A 19,181-nucleotide genomic window follows, 5' to 3' on the forward strand; every position below is an offset into this window, starting at 1 on the left:
GAGCTGGGGGGGTGAGGCTGGAACTGGCCTGGGACACAGGGCTGGAGCTGGGGCTGGACCCAGGGCCTGAAACTGGAGCTGGGGTTAGAGCCTGGAGCTGGGGCGGCAGCTGGGGCTGGATCCGGAGCAGGGGCTGGAGCTGTGCCAGGGGACCCGGGCCCGGAGCCGGGCCTGGAGCTGAGCTGGTGCCAGGGCTGCGGCCGAGGCCTGGAATGGGAGCCGGGCCTGGAGCCGGAGCACCCGGGCCCGGAGCCGGGCCTGGAGCTGAGCTGGTGCCAGGGCTGCGGCCGAGGCTGCGGCCTGGAATGGGAGCCGGGCCTGGAGCCGGAGCACCCGAGCCCGGAGCCGTGCCCGGAGCCGGGGGCGGTGCCGGCCCTCGGGGGCCGGAGCACGGGCGGCCCCCCCGGCAGCGATCGTTGGACCCGGGGCCGCGCCGAGCCGAGCCATGGCGGCGCCGGGGCAGAACGTGGCCGTGGTGGTTCACCGAGCCGGGGAGCTGCGCCTGGTACGGCCGGGAGGAGCCGGGGCCGGGCGGGGGCGGCGGCGCGGGAGCGGGCCCGGGGCACCGGGGGTGGCCGGGCGGCAGCCCCGGGGAGCCCGGACCGGCCGGGGGAGCCCGGACCGGCCCCGGGGAGCCCGAACCGCCCCGGGGAGCCCGGGCCGGCCCCGGGGAGCCCGGGCCGGCCCCCAGCCGGCAGCCGCCGCGGCAGGGGGAGGCCTGCGGGGCGCGGGGAGCCGAATTCGGGGGCGTCCCGTGGCTGGGCCCTCCCATCCCCTCCGTGGGGAAGCCTTCGCGGCGTAGCGGGGAATGACCCGGGCAGGGAAACACAAAGAAACAGAAACCAAAAACAAACAAACAGGTTTTTTAAAAAAGAAGAAAAAAAAAAAAACCAGAACACAAAAAAAAACCCACCAAAAAAACACACCCCCCCCCCCCCCAAAAAAAAAAAAAAAAAATACCAGCCCTCATGTGCCTGGGAGGTGTGGCATTTTGGCGAGAAAAATAAATTCATAGATGCACTCATTCAAGGAAGTAGAAGGATGCAACAGCATCAGAAGCATGACTTATTTTTATCTGGTTCTGGCAACTTTGCATGTCCTATTTTCTGGTTTTCTGGTCTTGGAAAGGTTTCAGCTGCAGAATGCGCTTAGAGGACACAGGAGGGGATAATCTTTGAGATCTCTGCCAGCTCTGGGTGGAGAACCTTTTATCCCTGAAAGCGAGAATCCCCAAAAAACTTCTCCCCCGAGACCGGCCCTCCCAGGGAGCAGGTGCAGGGTGGTTCTTGCTCCTTTGGGCTGTCAGAGCCCAGGTGAGCAGCAGGACAGAGGGTGTAGGGGGAGCAGGTGCTGGAGGACCCTCCCGGACAGGGGGGAGCTTTTATTTTGTATGTAAATACAAATATATGTATATATTGGAGTATTTTAAAGTACTTTTTTAGTTCTTTAAGCTCATTCTGCTTCTCTGGCTGCTAATGCTCGGCTCTTTCTGGGTGCTGAATCACTATGGCGCTGCTGGAGAGCCGTGTTTTCCCGTTTGGTGAGTGCCAAAGGAGGGAAGGAAGATTTCCACAGGCAGGCATTGGCAGGCATCTTTCTGTACACAGAGTCCTGGCAGGAGAGCATTCGGGAGCACACAGACTTTGGATACATGCCTTGCTTAGGGGATGATTACCAGGGAAGTGGTTGATTCTTTACCATTCCCACCCAGCTGAAGCCACACGTGCCAAAGCCAGAGCAGTGCATGTAGGTGGCTCCTGGTGGCTGCCAGGCTGCTCCCAGGCACCTCTGACACGATTGTGCTTTCCCTAGTCACATGTAGCCTGACTACCAAAGGAAATCAAAATGGGTTGAGGACTGAGGTGTCCCCTCTAGCTCCAGAACACCTTTCCAAACCCCTGTGATTTAAGAAAGGTGTCTGAGATTTGTGAAGGTGGACACGGGCTCCATCACATCTGTGTGGTTGGTCTCTAAACTGGCTTACACCCAGATGTGTGATTTTTTCCTTGGATAAATACTGCTGGAGACCTTAGAGCTGGTCACTAGTGCCCTCCTGCCCCACTGGCAGCACCTTGTGTGATCCTCCTGGGCTTCCCTGAAGTTCCTTTCCACGATGTGGATGGTGTTCACTGTATTGACCCACTGGTGGGAGGAGTAGTCTCAGCAGTGAACTCTCAGCTTGTTATCTGTTACTGATAGCCAAAGCTAGGTGATGCCATCTTCCTGTAATTCCCACACCTTTCTTGATTTTTGGATGTGTTTCCCATGGGCAGAGTTGCTGTGATCCCTGTGCTGTGTGAAAATGTGTTTGCTTTGTTTTTGTGGACTCTCCTCTTGTCCTTAGGTAGTTGCACAGGTTCCTCTTTGCTGCCTGTTAAGGATTTGTTGGTTTTATACTTGTACCATGACTTCTCTTTCCATGTCTCCTTTCACAGAAAGTATTTGCTGTGTTTACTTTATAGTCACCATTTCTGAACTTCTCAGTGAACAACAGACAACGAGCAGAATTTGTGTCTTTGGTGTTCTCCACTCAATATTTTCTCCAAATCAGGCTGGAGAATTCACTTCCCACCAAGATGTCTAGGTTTTCTGGGCACAGTTGTTAATTGCCAGGAAAAAAAATAGAGATATATAGTGGGTTTGGGTTTTTTTTTTTTACACACATGCTTTCAGCTAGGAGTTTGCTTTATCTCTCACTGTGGATTTTCTGTTCAGTCTGAGGTGGTCTGTACCTCTGGTGTGTTACTAGATCCTGTGCTTATTGCATTTTCTATAAAAAAGGTTACTTCTAGATTGACCTATTTTAGAAATAATGCTCTGGGCTGTGTCCTCAGTGTAAGAAAACAAACCCCCGACACAGAAAAAAATGTAGATACAGGTCTGAACATGGAAAATTTCAGTCAGTTTAGTCATATGAGAACGTTTCCAGAGTTTGTCTTTCTATGATGGTTAGAATGCTGAAGTACAAAACAGGAGTTGAGGAATATGCTAGGATTTAAACAGTTAAAATGCAGAACAGTGCACCTCACAGTTTGAGCAGCAAGTGAATTTTTAAGGGTTTATTGTTGGCACTACTCTGGGGGGCTGTTCTTAGAGATATAATCCTCAGGGTAGTTATTATATTGTCCTGATCTTGTAATACCCAGCAAAATTATTCCTTTGGCTTTTGAGGCAGTTGAGGGAGATCAGTGAAGGCAAAAGCCCTGCAGACCTTGGGGGTTTTGCCCCTATGGGGCACTTTTCTAACTCTGGTTTTGTCATTTATCCAATAATGAGGTGCCATGGCAATTACAAGAGAACGTGAATGTATACTTTAATAGGTATAAATCATTATGTCTATATTATGTATAAATATTATATGTAAATTGTGTGTTACTGGCACAGGTTGCTCAGAGAGGCTGTAGCTGCCCCATCCTGGGAACTGTTCAAGGATGTGGCTGGAGCAACCTGGTCCAGTGGAAGGTATCCCTGCCCATGGCAGGGTGTAGAATGAGATGAGCTTTAAGGTCCTTTCCAATCCAAACCATTCTGTGATTCTGTTATTCTATCATTATGTAGTAAAGAAAGTTTTGTATTATTTAAAATAATAATATAAGCCCTGCAATTAAGGCTTTATAGAACTGGCAGTTCAGAATCTTCCTGGTTACAAAAGGTGATATTTTTTTTTGTCAGTCAGTGGGATGGATGAAGGATTCAGCTGAAATTTGGGGCTGCTCCAGTGCAGGGAAATTTAGTATGTGTCTCTTGTCTGGGCTGGGAAAGGGAATTCACTCCAAAATAATTTGAAGAGTGGATTCACACACTGGCAGTGTGCTTACTCCTACAGCTACCTGTGTTATTCCACTGAGCGTGGAAGATGAGGGGAGCTTAGGAGCAGGCTCCATGTGGCACAGCTGTGTCTTATGGAGCAGACAGAACCAAAAGCCTTGTCTGCTTATGGATTTACCTGAGCTTACCAGAGCTAAGTTTCAGCAGGTATTCCCAGGGATATGAACAAGCAGCTGAATGCTATTTTTTTCCTTTTGTCTTTAGGAAAACCGTCCAATCCCTGAACCAGGTCCTAATGGTAGGTCTATAGATGACTGATTCTGGCTGCTTTCTTTAAATCTCTCTTTGTTTTTTCATTTTGTTTTGTTGCTCTTTGATAACATAAAATATTTCTGAGGAAGTACAAAATTATCCAGGAAACAATTGTGTGGCTGAAGCAGATAATGCTGCTTTTCCAGCTGAAAAGAAGGGCTGGAGCAGTCACAGATAAACCCCTTTATCTGGCTTTTTTTGCTTCCTGTTCCATCAGTTTGTGTATGTCACAGTAAATGGCTCTTGGGACATGTCAGATGATCTTATGCAGGACTAAACATTAATAGAATGGGCATATGGGCTGATAGAGATTTGATTCACTAACTCTCTGGGACTGAAATCATAGCTTTGGGAGAAGGGAAAATTAAATGGACTTGCTATTTTATTCCTGCTCCAGCAATAATAACGTTCCTCTTAAGTTGTATTACTTTGTTGACTGTACTTTTATTGACATCAGCTTTTGTCTTACCCTATTTTGAGCCTTTTTGCTTTGTGAACCATTGCATAGTTTTGTATTTCAGCAGGTGGCTCATGAATGTGCCACTCTTCCAACGTGTGCACGCACAGATCTAGTGTGTTTATTGAATGCTGGTAAATTTGGATGTGTCGATACTGGCTTGGCCTTTGCTCTGGGGCTCACGTGCTGCTCTCCCAGTGCCTAAGAAGGTCAGTTTTCTACAAGGAACCTTTCCTCCTTTCCTGGCAGAGGTCCTCCTGCGCATGCATTCCGTTGGGATCTGTGGCTCTGACGTTCACTACTGGCAGCACGGTCGGATCGGGGATTTTGTTGTCAAGGATCCCATGGTGTTGGGACATGAAGCTTCCGGGACTGTCATAAAAGTGGGCTCTGGGGTGACTCATCTGAAACCAGGTATCTGGAACCAAACCCATTTGTTTGTTTTCCTCCTAATCAGTTCCAAGAATGTGTCGATATCAGGCTGTGGTTTTTTTCCGTCATGTAAATTTATCCGAAGTTCTGAACTCACAATGTGACCTCCTTCAAGAAGTGTCACTGCTCTGTGGTCAGTCACCCATCTTGGCCACTAGTATATGATATTCCTTAGGTAGCTTTATCCTGGGATGTGTTGAGCTGGCCTGGCTGTATTTTAATGCAGAGCAGAGTGTATCCTGGTAGAAAGTGCCTTTTAAGGAAGCTTGATAAAGCTTCAGAAACCACATCTATAGCTCTTGCCAACAACCTGCTGTGAGTGTTTCTTCTCTGTGTGTGCTCTTGAAGGAGCAAACGGCCTCCTGCAGTGCAGAGGTCACTGCAGCCACTGCTCCAGGCCCTGTAGTGTGACCTCCTCATGAATATCATAGAAAATGGACTGAGCAGAGAATTTTGTAAAGTCTGCTGATGACACCAACAGAGGCAAAGTGGAGCGGATGTGGGGGAAAGCCAGCAAGAGTTACAGAGAGACCACAGAGGTGCCTGGGAGATGCAGGTGGGATTCGATGCAGGTGAGATTCAACACAGGCAAACACAAAGTGATATCCATGACAGAACAAACAAAACCAGCTTCATATCTAAAATGCAGTCCTGACCATCACTGCTGAGGGGTGAGACCTTTGGCTCTGACATTGTGCATAGCAGCATTGCCTCCACAGCAGTGAAAATGCAGATTACTGTTAAGAAGGGGACAGAGACTCAGAGGATGTCAGTGCACATCTGGAACTCTGCATGCAGTTCTGGTCTCCTCCTTTCGAAAGGGATGTAAAACAAGTGAGAAAGGTTCAGAGGAGGACAAGGAGATAACGATATGTGGAGCAGCATCTCTGACAAATGTCCAAGTCAGGAATTCGAGCTGAGAGCTAGAGAGATAGCTCAAGGATGTGAGGACTTATGGAGGGCTGGCAGAGCAGGTTGCCCATTCTCTGGTTGTTCCAGCACCAGAGCAAGGCACAGTGAGGTTCAGCATTCACCTGGGATGTAGCAGGCCATGTAGTTTACATGGTGGAAGGAGAAGTTGTTGAGTGTTACTAAATACAAACAAACCTCCTGTGACTTGGTAGGCCTCACCGCTGCGTATAAAGTGAGGCTGGGGGAGTATTCAGTATGTGCCTGTCCTGCCCCTGTCCTGTCAGACACCTGTTGTTGGCCAGCTCAGAGGGGATGCAGTGGCCTGGATGGCTCTTACTTGCATCCTGCTTATCCCCATGTCTGCCTGAAAGCCTGTTGGTGGAGAACTTTGCTCAGAGGTTTGGCTCTGATTCCTCTGCCAAATAAATGTGAGGCTTAGTGTCCCTTGTGTACTTACAAGTTGTACTATGCTCATGTTGTTTTCTCTAGTCCATCCTGCTTTGTGACTGGAATTAAATAATAGCTCTTTGTCTTGCAGCATGTGTCCTTCCAGTACCCTGAACTACTCTGTTGTAGCACCAAGCTGTCTCCGTTCCCAGATAAATCCTGCCAGGCTTCTGGGTGTTCTGCACCTTAAGCTTCCTTCCCTGTGAGGGTGGGGAGGCCCTGGCACAGGTTGCCCAGAGAAGCTGTGGCTACCCCATCCCTGGAAGTGTTCAAGGCTGGGTTGGACAGGGTTAGAAGCATCCTGGGATAGTGGAAGGTGTCCCTGCCCATGGCAAGGAGTGGAACAAGCTGAGTTTGAATATCCCTTCCAAGACAAATACTGCCTTGATTCTATGATTCTCAAGCCCTTTCCAGCTGGAAGCATTGTGTCTGGCTGAGCTTACCTGCTCCATCCTCAGTATTTCCTCTTCAACAAATTCAGCAACATATCTGGTCACAGTATGGTTGCCTGGGGCCTGCCCCTTCATCTGCTGAGGTTGGCTGCAAGGCAGCTGGAGGAAGGTGTGTGTGTGGGGCTGAGCTTCCATCTGTGCCTGTGCCTCTGAAACACCATCTCTTCCCAAGTACCTGGGAAGATCTTGGGGATGAGGCTGCTGTGCAGGGAGCGTTGGGAATCATCCTGGTGTGTCCAGCAAGAGCTTCCTTATGTCCCTCCTGCCTTTATGGTGCCGGTATTTCTGTGGCTTTTGCTGCTACTCCTGCTTGTGTGCCACCCTGTCCCTGACCCACTCCATCTGCTCTCCTCCTGGCAGGTGACCGTGTGGCCATCGAGCCGGGTGTCCCAAGGGAGATGGATGAGTTCTGCAAAAGCGGGCGCTACAACCTGTCCCCGACCATCTTCTTCTGCGCGACACCCCCCGACGACGGGAACCTGTGCCGCTACTACAAGCACAGTGCAAGCTACTGCTACAAGTCAGTCCATGCGCCCTCCACAGAGAAATAAACACTCCCTGGGGGGAGATTAGCTGCAGCAATCACCTCTTGGCCCTTTGGAAAACTCTTTATGTGATCCCAACAGGTTTTATTGCTTTCTGGTCCATAAATAACATGCCTAAGCTTGGATGGCAGCCACTTTGCAAAGGATTGGCAGGCAGACAGTTTATCCCCTCAGGTGCCAGACATAAACATTTCTTGCATGTCTCCTGGGATGTTACCACTGGTTTACTCTTTAATTATTTTCCTTTTCCCATTTGCTCCCTGCTCTTGGTTTCTCTCCTGTCTCTTTTCATATCCTTGCCTTCCTAGGCCAGTGCCTGAAGGTCTTTTTCTGGTTCTTTGAGCTGAGTTTTGCTGCTGCTTTTCAAGAAACACCAGGGTGACTGCTGACATCTCACTCTGTCATTTGAAACAGTCACCCCACTTTGAGCAGAGCAGGAACAGAAAGCAGTAGCCCTGCTGAGCTGTTTGTTCATGTGTTTCTGAGTGTCTCCACAAAGCTACCAGCATTACAACATATCTGTTTTCATGTCCAGTTCAGCAAACTTGAATATGTTATTAATTGTGGCAGCACTGGCACATAGGCTTAGAAGCAAATCTGTGCTTAAACACTCTGGCAAATTATAGAATCCCAAAAGGGCTTGGTTTGGAAGGCACCTTAAAGCTCTTCCCACTCCAGCCCCTACCATGGGCAGGGATACCTTCCACTAAGCCAGATTGCTCCAGGCCCCGTTCAGCCTGACCTTGAACACTTCCAGGGATGGGACAGCCACAGCTTCTCTGGGCAACCTGTGCCAGGACCTCAAATGCTCCAAAGACCTGTAAAAAGCATTATACCCATTTAAGTACCTTTAACAAGGAGTTAAAAATAGCCCAAGTAGTGTCCTTCTGAGGCAGCTCTACCTGTGGAGCTTGCTCTTTTTCAGTGTGTATGGAGCTGGTACTTCCATGAACAGGAACATCCTTGGGATTGATCTTTGGTGTCTGCACAGAAAGCGTTCAAGATTGTGTCAGCTGGGAGGAGGTACTTGACTGCTCTTGTCCTGAGAGTCCTCAGGCAGGAAGCTTTCAAAGCAGATACCAAGCAGCTGCTGTCAGGATGAGGTGCTGGTCTGGATGGGATTAGCATCTCACTGTCCAGACCCACTGTCATCAATTTCCTTTGTATCAAAATAACATTTTCTGACAACATCATACATTTTTGCTTGAGAGGAAGTGGTTGGTTTGTTACTGGCTTCTTCTAGTCTTTTGCATTTTCCCTCCAATTTGAGCAAATATTACTTTGGTTGGTTTTTTTGTTTGTTTTAAGTTTTGGGATGCAATGCCTAGACCTGGTGCTCCCAGTTTCAGATCAGCAGTGCTGTGTCTGGCTCATGTAGAGCAGATTGCCTGGCAGGCAGACACTCTGCCAGCACAGATTTGCTAAGAACAGATGATGGCTGAGCTCAGTGAGCTTTCACACATTTGGGCAGTTATTGTGTGTCCTGCTGGTGGACAGACTCTGTGTTGTATTCTCCGAGTAACTTGATGGAGGTGGGATCATGCTGTGAAGCTGCCCTCCCCATTGACAGGGCAGTGCCCAAACCAGCAGTAGCAAACATGATGCCAGGCTCTGTGACAACAGAACTCTTGGATTCAGACCTTTCAAGACTCTTGGAAATAAGGGATATGCAGATATCTTACAGCTGTTTTCCCACAGCCATCATTTCCATTTCTTTGGCTTCACACTGGCCTGGCTAAGATCTGACCTTGAGCTTCCCAGTGCTGTCACCGTCCCTGCTGACCCTCCTGGCAGGCACAGCTCCCAGAGCAGTGTGAGAACCCACAGTGGTGGTTTGCTGATGGGCAGTTTTGGGGCTGAGATTGATTTCTTTCAGCAGTTCAGAAGGGTTTCACTTCCTCTGCTTTTTTCTGTCACTTATGTTGGCTGTATTACAGGGCTGCTTTTGTCCAAAAGGTGTTTGATACTCCCTGCACATGTTGTCCCTGACTGCTGGGAGGATGCATACTGGAACCAGTCCACTTGTTAAAACATTGGTGCATCAGGGAAGGTGATCCTGGTTGTTACAGGGAGACCTGGATATGGCTGCCTTTCCTGGTGGCCTCACCTTTGGCAGCAGGATGTTTTCTAAAAGCTAATTCAACCCTGGTGAGGGCTTTGGGAGCTTACTGGTGTGTGAGCCATAGGGTGGTACATATGCAACTGGGGGGTTTATTCTAAAGGGAATGAGTGGCAAAGGAATCCTTGTTGACTCACCAAGTACTGGAGAGTTGATGTGGGGAAGTTTGTGGGTCCCTGGGTGTGGTGCTTGGGCAAAACTTCACTGAAAAATGCTTCAGGTGCACTTGATGCTGCTTCAGAGGAGGGAAAGAAGCAATGGAATCTCTTGAACTGTGTTCCAGCACATTTCTCTGACCACAGGTGGCAGTGTGTTTTGCCACTGTGTTTTACACCCATGCTTGGTTTTTGAGTCTCATGGCTTTGCCCATCACCATCATGAGCTCCATTGGTGACTGTTCCTTGTGTCCCATTCTTGCAGGCTTCCAGATAATGTCACCTTTGAGGAAGGAGCCCTTATCGAGCCGCTCTCGGTGGGAATCCATGCCTGCAAACGAGCGGGAGTCACTCTGGGAAGCAAAGTCTTTGTGTCTGGCTCTGGTACAGTGATCACAGTCAGTCCTTGTGTCCCCTGCCTGCTGGGAGGGGATGGGCAGGCTCAGGCTCTGATCTGGGCTCTGCTGGAAGGGATGAGGGATGAGGGGGACCTTGGGGCTGCCAAAGCCTCCTTTGGCCAGGAACACGCTGAGCTGTGGGCATGTCCAGGGGAGGGGCTGACGCTGCCTGTCAGTGGTTCATGTTCTCTTTCTCCCCTTTGTACCCAGGACCAATTGGCCTCGTTAATGTGATTGTTGCTAAGATGATGGGTGCAGCAGTCGTGGTCGTTACAGGTAAGTCCTTTCAGCCCTTTCAAAGTGTGCTTGTTTCCCACCATACAGAATCATAAAATCATTAAGGTTGGAAAAAACCACTTAGATCATCCAGTCCAACCATTAACCCAGCCCAGCCATATCCATATAAGTACCTCATCCGCATGTTTTTTGAACAGTTCCAGAAATGGTGATTCTGCCACTTCCCTGGACAGCCTGTTCCAGTACCTGACCACCCTTTCTGAGTGGTTTGATCTTTGCAGGCTTTTTTTACCTCTGGCAGTGCTGGATGATAGCCCCAGCAGCTTTTGCCCGCTGTTTTCTGTGTGCAACCACACTGTGCTTCTCCATTGGTCTTTCTCTGTCCTTCTGTCTGCTCGTGCTGGGGGTTTCATTTTTCACTGGTTATCCACAGTGACTGAAATGGCCTTTTCAGGGTTTCAGCATTTCAGAAATGGGTGTTCCTTGCATAACTGTGTCCTGGACATTTCTGGTTGAGCTGCTGCTTGGAGGAATGTCTTTGTCAGGAAAACCTCTGAGGAAGGAGATTCCATCTATCTCCTATCTAGAGATACCTTCTCCATGTTTGCATCTCTTTCTTTCTCTTGCTTTTTCTAGAGTACTCTCACAAACTGTCATTTATGGAGATTCCCCCTTTATGGAAGAATTGAAATGAGTCTTTATCACCTTTGCAGCTGCCCTTCAGGTTGTTGAGACAGCCATTCCATCCCCACTTTTTTTGCCATGCTAACCTAGCCCAGCTCCTCCTAGCTCTCCTCAAAGGTTCAGGCCCTCTCTCTCTGTAGCTTGTCCAGAAGGATGGAGAGCTGGAGTAACCTCAGGATGTTCTCTGGTTGAAATTTCCACCTGGGGGTTGAACAGGGTTTGGAAATAGTGCTTCCAGCTCCCACTGTGAGTCTTCAGTCTTTCTGATTGGTGATGGCCAGGAGGAGCAGCTAGAGGTGCCACTGGAACATTGAGCACAGACTGCTGCAGTTTTTATGTCAGAGGTCTAAAGAATCTTGGCCTTTCAGAAGGCTGTTACCTCCCATACTTTGAGCCAGGTGTATTTTTGACCTTTCCATTACTATGTTACTTGACCCACTTTGGGCTAAGAGATAAAATTCAGGTCCCACTCTCTTGCCTTCACAGAAACATCCTTCAGTAGTAGCTCAGGTCAAAACACAAAACACAAGACCTTCTCCTCCCTTAATCCTTTTCTTGTTGAGTCCAGGGCATTTTTAGCTGTGTTTGCCTCACCCTGCAGGTGTGTGTACTTGATGGATGTGATCAGTCCACACCTCAGATTTTGTGAAGTGCTGTCATTTGAGGATGATGTTTGCTGTAGCAGGAAAAACAGCTCTGCCTCCTGAATCACGTACGAGGAACCTTGTGCCCAGCTGAGCTGGTGCAGGGGCTGGGGGTGGCCCCTTCCCTGGGTGGGGAAGGCTTGCTGAGTGGGGTTGGTGGGACTGAGGCAGCTGGCTCAGCCTGACCCTCATTCCTGCTCCAACCTGGGTGTGTCTTCCCCCTAGTACCAGGAGCTGCTCCTGATGGGGACCTTGGCAAGCTGAGCTGGCTGTTACATGCCACAGGAGGTTCCTCGTGCTTGGTTTGTAGGATCAGCAAGCTTGGCTACATGGAATTACCCTTCCTTATCTTTATGTGCTAGCCCAGGTGCTGATTCTGACCAGTGGATGTCTGTTCTACACAAAAGAGGTTTGTCTGAGGTGCTCAAACCATGAAGGTGCTGTCCCAAGTCAAATATTTGAGCATGACATGAGACAAGGAATGGGTTTGTTTGGCTTGTGCTGCTGGAGTTTTTGCTGCCTGTCTCAAGGAACTGCTTTTTGTTTTGGCTTTAGGAGCCAACACCTGTGAGGCGCCTGTCTGCCCACAGAGGCCCTCTTGCACTTTGCTACCAGATTATCTGAATTCATTGCCCTGTGTTTTTATCATGTGTCTGTGAGGAGCTTTGTCTGTGCAACACTTACGGCTCTAAAAGTTTGTGTTTGTTTTGACAAGTTTCTCACAGGTATAGAAATATTTAGAAAAGCTTTTTGTGAGAACTCACCTCCTAAAACTTCTGTCTTTGGCTTGCCTAGAGTGTTTGATATATTTAATGGACTCCAGTTGGGTGAGAAGATATATTTGTTTCATGGGTCCTCATCTACTCTACCAAAAGGTTTGTGTCTCTCTCCACTCCACTCCTGAGTAGGTGTGATTGATATTTATGGGCAACCTTCTCCTGTCCTTCTGCTTTGCTGTTGCTCTGAAAAGCTGCTTTTCTCCTCAGGTGCATGTAAAAGATCATCCTTCCTCCCCAGTAAGTGAAGGGGCAGTTTAGGTGTTCATGTTGGGCTGTCTTGCTTTGCACTGTCTGTTACTGAAGGTTCAATTAATAATTCCTACTTAAGGGAAATTATTTTCCTTGTTCTATCTGAATCTGAAGTTCTGGGTGTTAATGCCTCCAGAAGCCCTGGAATTCAAGGTCAGGGGAGGTGAGTCACTCACCTCCTGTGAGCTCAACTCCTTTGAGAAAGATGAACAAAGAAAATCTGAGAATAATCAAGAGAATTTATTTGCTTCTTAAGTTGGCTCACAAACCATCATGACAAGCTTAAGGGTAATTTGATAACTTTGCTGGAAGCAAACCCAACTTTAATTAGCTCCAGGGGCTAGGAAGTGAAAACAAACTTCTGACTAGAGGCAAGATGCAAGCCATTAATTGTCTAATTTACCAGTTTCCCAAGAACTGTGTAGATTTAAAGTGCAAAGGATTTGATCATTCCCAAGACTCACAGGTGTCTGGAGCTCTGAACAATGCAGTGAACTGCAGATCTGTCTGCTTCACCAAGTGCTTCCTGGTGATTCAGGTGTACTGAGATGTTATTGCAGCCCTGGCCAGGGCTGACAGTGTTGCTGCTGCATTCCATGTGCTGCTTAAAGCCAGGACTTCCTTCCCGAGCAGGTCAGCAAACCAGAGGCCAGCTACAGGGAAGATGTGGGATTTTTTTGCTGCCTGGGAGTGATTTTGTGGCCACTTTGAAATGCACTGGCTGCCTTGTACACTGCTTGTGGATTATTTCTGCTCGAGAGAAAGTATAAAATATGTAAAATATAGACTAGAATGTCTCTAGTATTTTATCTATTTATATATTATACATGTATAATATTTTATATATATTTATAATTTAAAATACATATAATGACTCAGGAAATGTTAAAAAATGGTAGAATCCAGAATCTGTGTCTACTGTGAACTGGTATTGTGAGACCAAACTTCACAGAGAGTTTAGTCATTACTTGAGAAGACTGTTGAATCCATGTGGTCTCCTTGCCATACTGAGATTTGGGAGACACCAACCATGCTGGGCAGAAGCGTTTCATAGCACTTGAAGTGCCTCAAAAAGCTCCTGGCCATGCAGTTGGTGCATGGGAGGTCTCTGAGTGCAGCTCAGCTGGGGTCAAGCATGACCCCACACATGACCTGGAGCCCAGTGCTCAGAGCTTGGGAGGGACAGAGGTGACTCCTGCAGCTGCAGGAGTGGGTCCATGCTGGGCTTCCAGGGTGATGCTGCCCTTTCTTTTCAGCCTTGATTTTTCCTCTTTTGTCTGCATTTTATTACCCTTTGTTACTCCTTCTTGAAGTACCCTCCACAGCTCTCCTGGGTGCTCAGCTTGGTAGGTGTGCCCACACTTGGCATCCCGAGCCTTCCAGCTGCCTGTGGGGGCATGTCCATCCCCTGCCCTGCCTGTGAGTGCCATCATTTTTGCTGTGGGACAAGTAGGGTAGAGCCTCTGGCTCACTCCCAGGACTATGGCTGAGTCAGAGCAGCTCATGTTGGAGAACTGGCCTTCTCATGTTGGAGAACTGGCCTCCTCCTCTTTCCCTTGATATTTTCACCCCACCCCATCTCTGACTTCTCTGAAGATTGTGCCCAGGTGAGAAGCCAGCCTCTTTGCAGTGTATGCCCCTACCACAGGCATCATTTTCTGAGTCTTCAAGCCCAGGACCTCTTGGAGGAGACCACCCCTCAATTTTGGGTCTGGGAAATCTTGGCTGTTACATCTTTTCCAGTGCCAGCATGCAGACTCCGGTAGACCACTGCTTTAGTGTGGGGGAAAGAGGTGATTCCTTGCAGGGAAATCCCACTCTTCTCCTCAGCTGTCCATGTCCTTATCTCTAGAGTTGCCTGGTTACTAGTGGTGCCTGTAGAGGAGTAGGTGGCTTTCCTCCAGGGGATGTGAAGTTGCCCCAGCAGGACAGCTTGGTTGGTGGTACAAACCTCCTGTGGATCTTCAGGTGATACTTACAGCCCTGCAGGATCCCTCAGAACAGAGTACAGGAGTACAGCCATGCCCTCACAGATGTTGCTCATCACCAGCTTTGTTGCTCCATGTTAATGGGGTGTCTCAGTTTCACCTTATTACCAGATCCACTCCCTTTTTTCTTTATGGGCTTGCCTGCTCATTCATCTGTGACAGAAACTGTCTGAGAGATGCTCAGCAGCCTTCAGAGCTGCTACAAGGACGTAAAGAGCAGGACAGGTTTCTGACAGTCCTGCTGTGACATTGCAGACATGCTGTTTACAGCTAATGCATTCTGCAGTTTGCTCAGCTGAAGGCACCTGCTGAGGGTTCCTGGAGGAAGCCCTTGAGAGCTCATGGTCTGTTCTCATTGTTAGAAGTTGTTACACTTCTAACAATAGAATTCTCTACTGTTAGAAGTGAAATGGCCACACTAATGATCCACTGAGCCTGTTGTCTCCTGTTGGAAAGATTTCTTGGTGCTGTCCATAGCCATGTCTATTCTCTTGATGCACTCTCAGTGTTCTGGTACTATCAAAGAGAAACTGCCCATGGCAGGGAATGGAAATTCAAAGTGGAGTGGAGCTTTGAAGTCGCTTCCAACCCAGACTATTCCAGGATTTTATGATCATTCTCTGCCTGCCAAGAAGGGGTGGATCCTCACCTCTTCCGGTTGTGCACTGTCCTGTGCACACATGTAGTGAGCAGATGCCTGGTTCAGGTTCTTCCCCCTCTTTCACATAATACACCAGTTTTTGACTTAGTTTATTTTCCACAGACTTATCTGCCTCTCGCCTGCAAAAAGCCAAGGAGGTGGGTGCAGATTTCACCATTCAGGTGAAGAATGAGACCCCGCAGGAGGTGGCCTCCAAAGTGGAAAGTGTGCTTGGCTGCATGCCTGAGATAACTGTGGAGTGCACAGGAGTGCAAGCCTGTATCCAGGCTGGAATTTATGTGAGTACCACTTGTTCCAAAGGCAGACCAGTGATGGTGTTGTTCTGGTTTTTTTTATGGGATGGTTCAGTGAATGAGCTATTTCACTCCCACAGTGGTTAATTTAAGTGGCCTTGGTGTGGGGAGAGAAGCTGCTCCTTAGATAGTAAACTAAGAGAGATAATTAAAGTGTTAACATCAGCATGGGAATAATTGATTTGATGTTTGGATGCTTAACCACTTACCAAGGAGACTCCAGTAAGATCCCCAAACCCAGGGAGCAGGACAGCAGCTTCCATTGAAGTTATGTCCAAATAAGAAGAGTAATCAAGAAAATTAATTCTAGAAGGAATGAAAGAAGCAATTAAGAAAGGGATGTTTTGCTAAAACAGGAGGATGAGGGAAGATTACTGTGTAGTTTCACAGTGAAAGGACAGGAGCGGAATGCAAAAATAAATTTGAGTAGACCATCAAGCTCTTAGTTTTAAGTGTCTCCCACTGAAATCCCAAAGTACTTTTTGTAGTCCCAAATGCCAGCCATTTTTCAGAATGGGGTTTTCAGAATAGGAATTTTGGATTCCTATCAAAATCCTTCAGATATTTTCAAAAGATTGCATTTTTTGCTTTGATTATCACATGTTTCACTGTTACAGACTCCTGACAGCATCCTGCCTCTCCCTGCCTTCTCTGCTGTGCCCCAGGCAGTCCATTGCAGCCATAAAGGATGGCTTTGTTTTTGACAGACCCTGCACAGGCTCCTGCAGCTGTGCTCTGAAAAATGTAACCTGTTTGTGTCTTTGCTCTCCAGGCCACTCGTTCTGGTGGGACCTTGGTTCTGGTGGGGCTGGGGCCTGAGATGGTGACGGTGCCCATCGTGAACGCTGCCGTGCGGGAAGTGGATATCCGTGGGATATTCCGCTACTGCAACACGTGAGTCTCGTGCAGGGGGACTGATGGGTCTCCAAGTTAAAATTCTTCAGAGCTCTACTTTCTTGCTAATGGAGAAAGTCTCTTAATCTGTAGCTCTCCAGGAAGGATTTTTGGGATGTCGTCACACTCCTTAAAATTAGAAATGTTATTAAGTAGGCATTTTGGGAACTAGATTAGCTGCTGCATCCCTTTGCACTCTTCTCCCTGTTGCTCTAATTTGGCCCATTCATGGTTAGACTTGATGATCTTGGAGGCCTTTTCCAATCTCAGTATTTCTGTGATTCTAAACAGAGTTCCCTGTGAGGTACTCTGCCAGAGAAAAGGCTGGAAACTGACTGAGGCTTTTCGTTTAATCTCCCCGAGTCCATGAGTTTGAGCTCCACCATGGTCAGTGTGCAGGCAAGAGGACAAGCAAGAGGAGAGTGGAGCATGGCAGTTTTGTTTTTCATTCAGGACTTCCAAAGTAGTAGTTTCCTGTGATTTCACTTACTCTCTCAACTGTCTGTGTAGCAGTGCCTGTCTTCTCAGAGCTCAGCAGCCCAGAGCAGCTGGCTTGTTCCGTCTCCCATACCAGACGCCAGAAGGTTCTTTGCAGGCAAAACTTCCCTGGGCTAGAGAAATAACTGTGACAATCCAGGCTGCTCCATGCTCTTTTTTTGGATTCCAGACTAGTGGCTGCTCTCATCCCCTGCTCTCTGCTTCCCTTGCAGGTGGCCTGTGGCCATCGCTCTTCTCGCATCCAAGCGGATCAACGTCAAGCCCTTGGTTACACACCGTTTTCCCCTGGAAAAGGCTCTGGAGGCCTTTGAGACTACCAAGAGGGGTGAGGGGGTCAAAGTCATGCTGAAGTGTGACCCCACTGATCAGAGCCCCTGAGCTGTCCCAGGGCCCAGCCCTCATCCCTGCTGCTTGTAACTAGAAAATCACATGTAATGAGGATGAGTGGTACTGGGAGACACCATTAGAGCATTAACAGGTAACTACAAATGGACAACCAATAGTTTGAATCAAAAGGCTGAATTAGAGATGATGGGTTGCACAGTTGGTGGCTCTTCACAGACCACATGTGCAGGAGAGCCTGGCCAGTTTCCTCTGTGCCAGGGAGGGTGTCACTGGCATGTGGCACAGTAAGGGTGGAGCTGCTGGCACTCCCCCTTCCCGTCCTGCACTGCCCCAGCTGCAGCATTTCCTGCATGGCAATCCCTGGATGCAAAATAGTCCTAGGTGAATATCCCCCCTTCCCTCGTGGGTGCTCAGGGACCGTACAGCCTGTGGAACAAAGCCTGGCCCTCCCCACTCCATGGGAAGCACTGGCACATTCAGGTCATTTTCTCCACACTCTTCTCAAAGTTCAGAAACTGGGTTTTTGGGAAACTTGGAGGCCAGCTGGGACCATGTCTGCTGTGTCACCCCCAACAGCTCCTCGTGGGACCACTACAGGCAGGGAAACTGGGACTGCTGGTAGCTCTGTCCTTATGTGCCTCCCATGAAGGGTCTGTTGGGGAGCACAGCTGCTTTTGACATGGGAAGGAGCATATATGTGACATAAGGAGAAAGCATCACTCAAAGGTTTTACCACTGCAATCAAATCATAATTCTTTGGGAATACCAAGCCTTCCTGCTGAGTTTGTGAGCCACAAACAAGGTACTAACGAGGTAGAAAAAAAATCTAATACTTGATTACAGTCATGTTAATTTTAGTACTGAAAGATCAGTTCCTTCCTTGGTACTGAATTTTCCTCAATAAATTCTGGCTGCCTGAAACCTTCCAGATGTGTCCGTTGGAGTGTGGGGTGGTGGGTTGAAGGGGCTTACATGGGATTGTGCAGACCAAAGCCTCTCACGTGTGCAGGCTGAGCTCAGTTTTGGCAGGACTGTGAAACCTCAAACATCCCAACCACTTGCAAATGAAACCTCATGATGTGGCCAAGTTAATCCTGGCAGAGATGGAAGGCCCCAAGTCCATGCTGAATTTTACAGGGATGAGACATAACCCAGGAGAACTTTCTGTAGTGGGAAGAAATGGTCAAAATATGTGCCCAGCACATTGCCATGCTGGGAGGAACCCCATTGGCATGGCTGGGGATTCACTGGCCATCCCAGCTCCTGTCCTGTGGGGATCCCCATTGGCATGGCTGGAAGACCAGTGGCCGTTGCAAGATTGTTCTTACTGGGATTGTTCTTACTGGGAAATGGAAACTTGCTCTCTGTAGTCTTAGGGGGCTGTTTATCATCCCAGGGTCTGGAGTTATTCCCACAGCTCAGCCTGGTTGGGTTCCTTGTCTGATCTGCTCCTCCATCAGGTCTTGCTGGGGGCACTGACACTGCAGGGGCATTGCTGGGGGCAATAGGTCTGGTGGACATAACCAGTGGGGCTGTGCCTGTAATTCCCCACCCGCAACTCCATGCATGTCACCAGTGCAGGGGAAACTCTCCAACTTGGCCCATTTTCCAGTGTGCCAGGAGCAAGGCCAGCTCTATCCACAAGTATTACAAGTCTCCAGGTGACCAAGACCCAATTACAGGAGGCAAGAAAGTGTTTTAAGACTTCAATCAGCTTTATTTGAGCTCAACCACAGCCTGCAAAAGTAGCAGTGATGCAAAGCCAGGCATTATTTAAACAAGTACAACTGATGCCTGATTGAAGGAGAAGAAGCCAATGCAAACACAGCTAAGGCCTTATGCAAACCCAGGGAAGGCTCAGAGAGTTAACAAGCAGGCACTGAAGAGTATGTGAGGAGAGCTGTTTTGAGAA

General features: G+C 48.6%; 1 protein-coding gene across 1 annotated transcript; it reads left to right on the forward strand.

The window, feature by feature from the left end:
- The first annotated feature begins 374 nt into the window (after window positions 1-374).
- Window positions 375-17,409, forward strand: SORD (sorbitol dehydrogenase). Its single transcript, XM_021554193.3, has 9 exons — window positions 375-505; window positions 4,033-4,066; window positions 4,787-4,951; window positions 7,141-7,300; window positions 9,865-9,983; window positions 10,208-10,273; window positions 15,342-15,517; window positions 16,305-16,426; window positions 17,137-17,409. Exons 1-9 carry the CDS (start codon window positions 446-448, stop codon window positions 17,300-17,302), a joined length of 1,068 nt encoding a protein of 355 aa, XP_021409868.1. The 5' UTR covers window positions 375-445; the 3' UTR covers window positions 17,303-17,409.
- Window positions 17,410-19,181: the final 1,772 nt, after the last annotated feature.

The sequence above is a fragment of the Lonchura striata genome, chromosome 11 (assembly GCF_046129695.1).
Source record: "Lonchura striata isolate bLonStr1 chromosome 11, bLonStr1.mat, whole genome shotgun sequence".
Lineage (NCBI taxonomy): Eukaryota > Metazoa > Chordata > Aves > Passeriformes > Estrildidae > Lonchura > Lonchura striata.

Bases quoted from the DNA above. Each gene is read 5' to 3' on its own strand.
- SORD (XM_021554193.3), top strand. From the start codon at position 446: ATGGCGGCGCCGGGGCAGAACGTGGCCGTGGTGGTTCACCGAGCCGGG. The intron at 506-4,032 runs GTACGGCCGGGA...TTTTGTCTTTAG, and splicing joins GAGCCGGGGAGCTGCGCCTG to GAAAACCGTCCAATCCCTGA. The intron at 7,301-9,864 runs GTCAGTCCATGC...CCATTCTTGCAG, and splicing joins AGTGCAAGCTACTGCTACAA to GCTTCCAGATAATGTCACCT.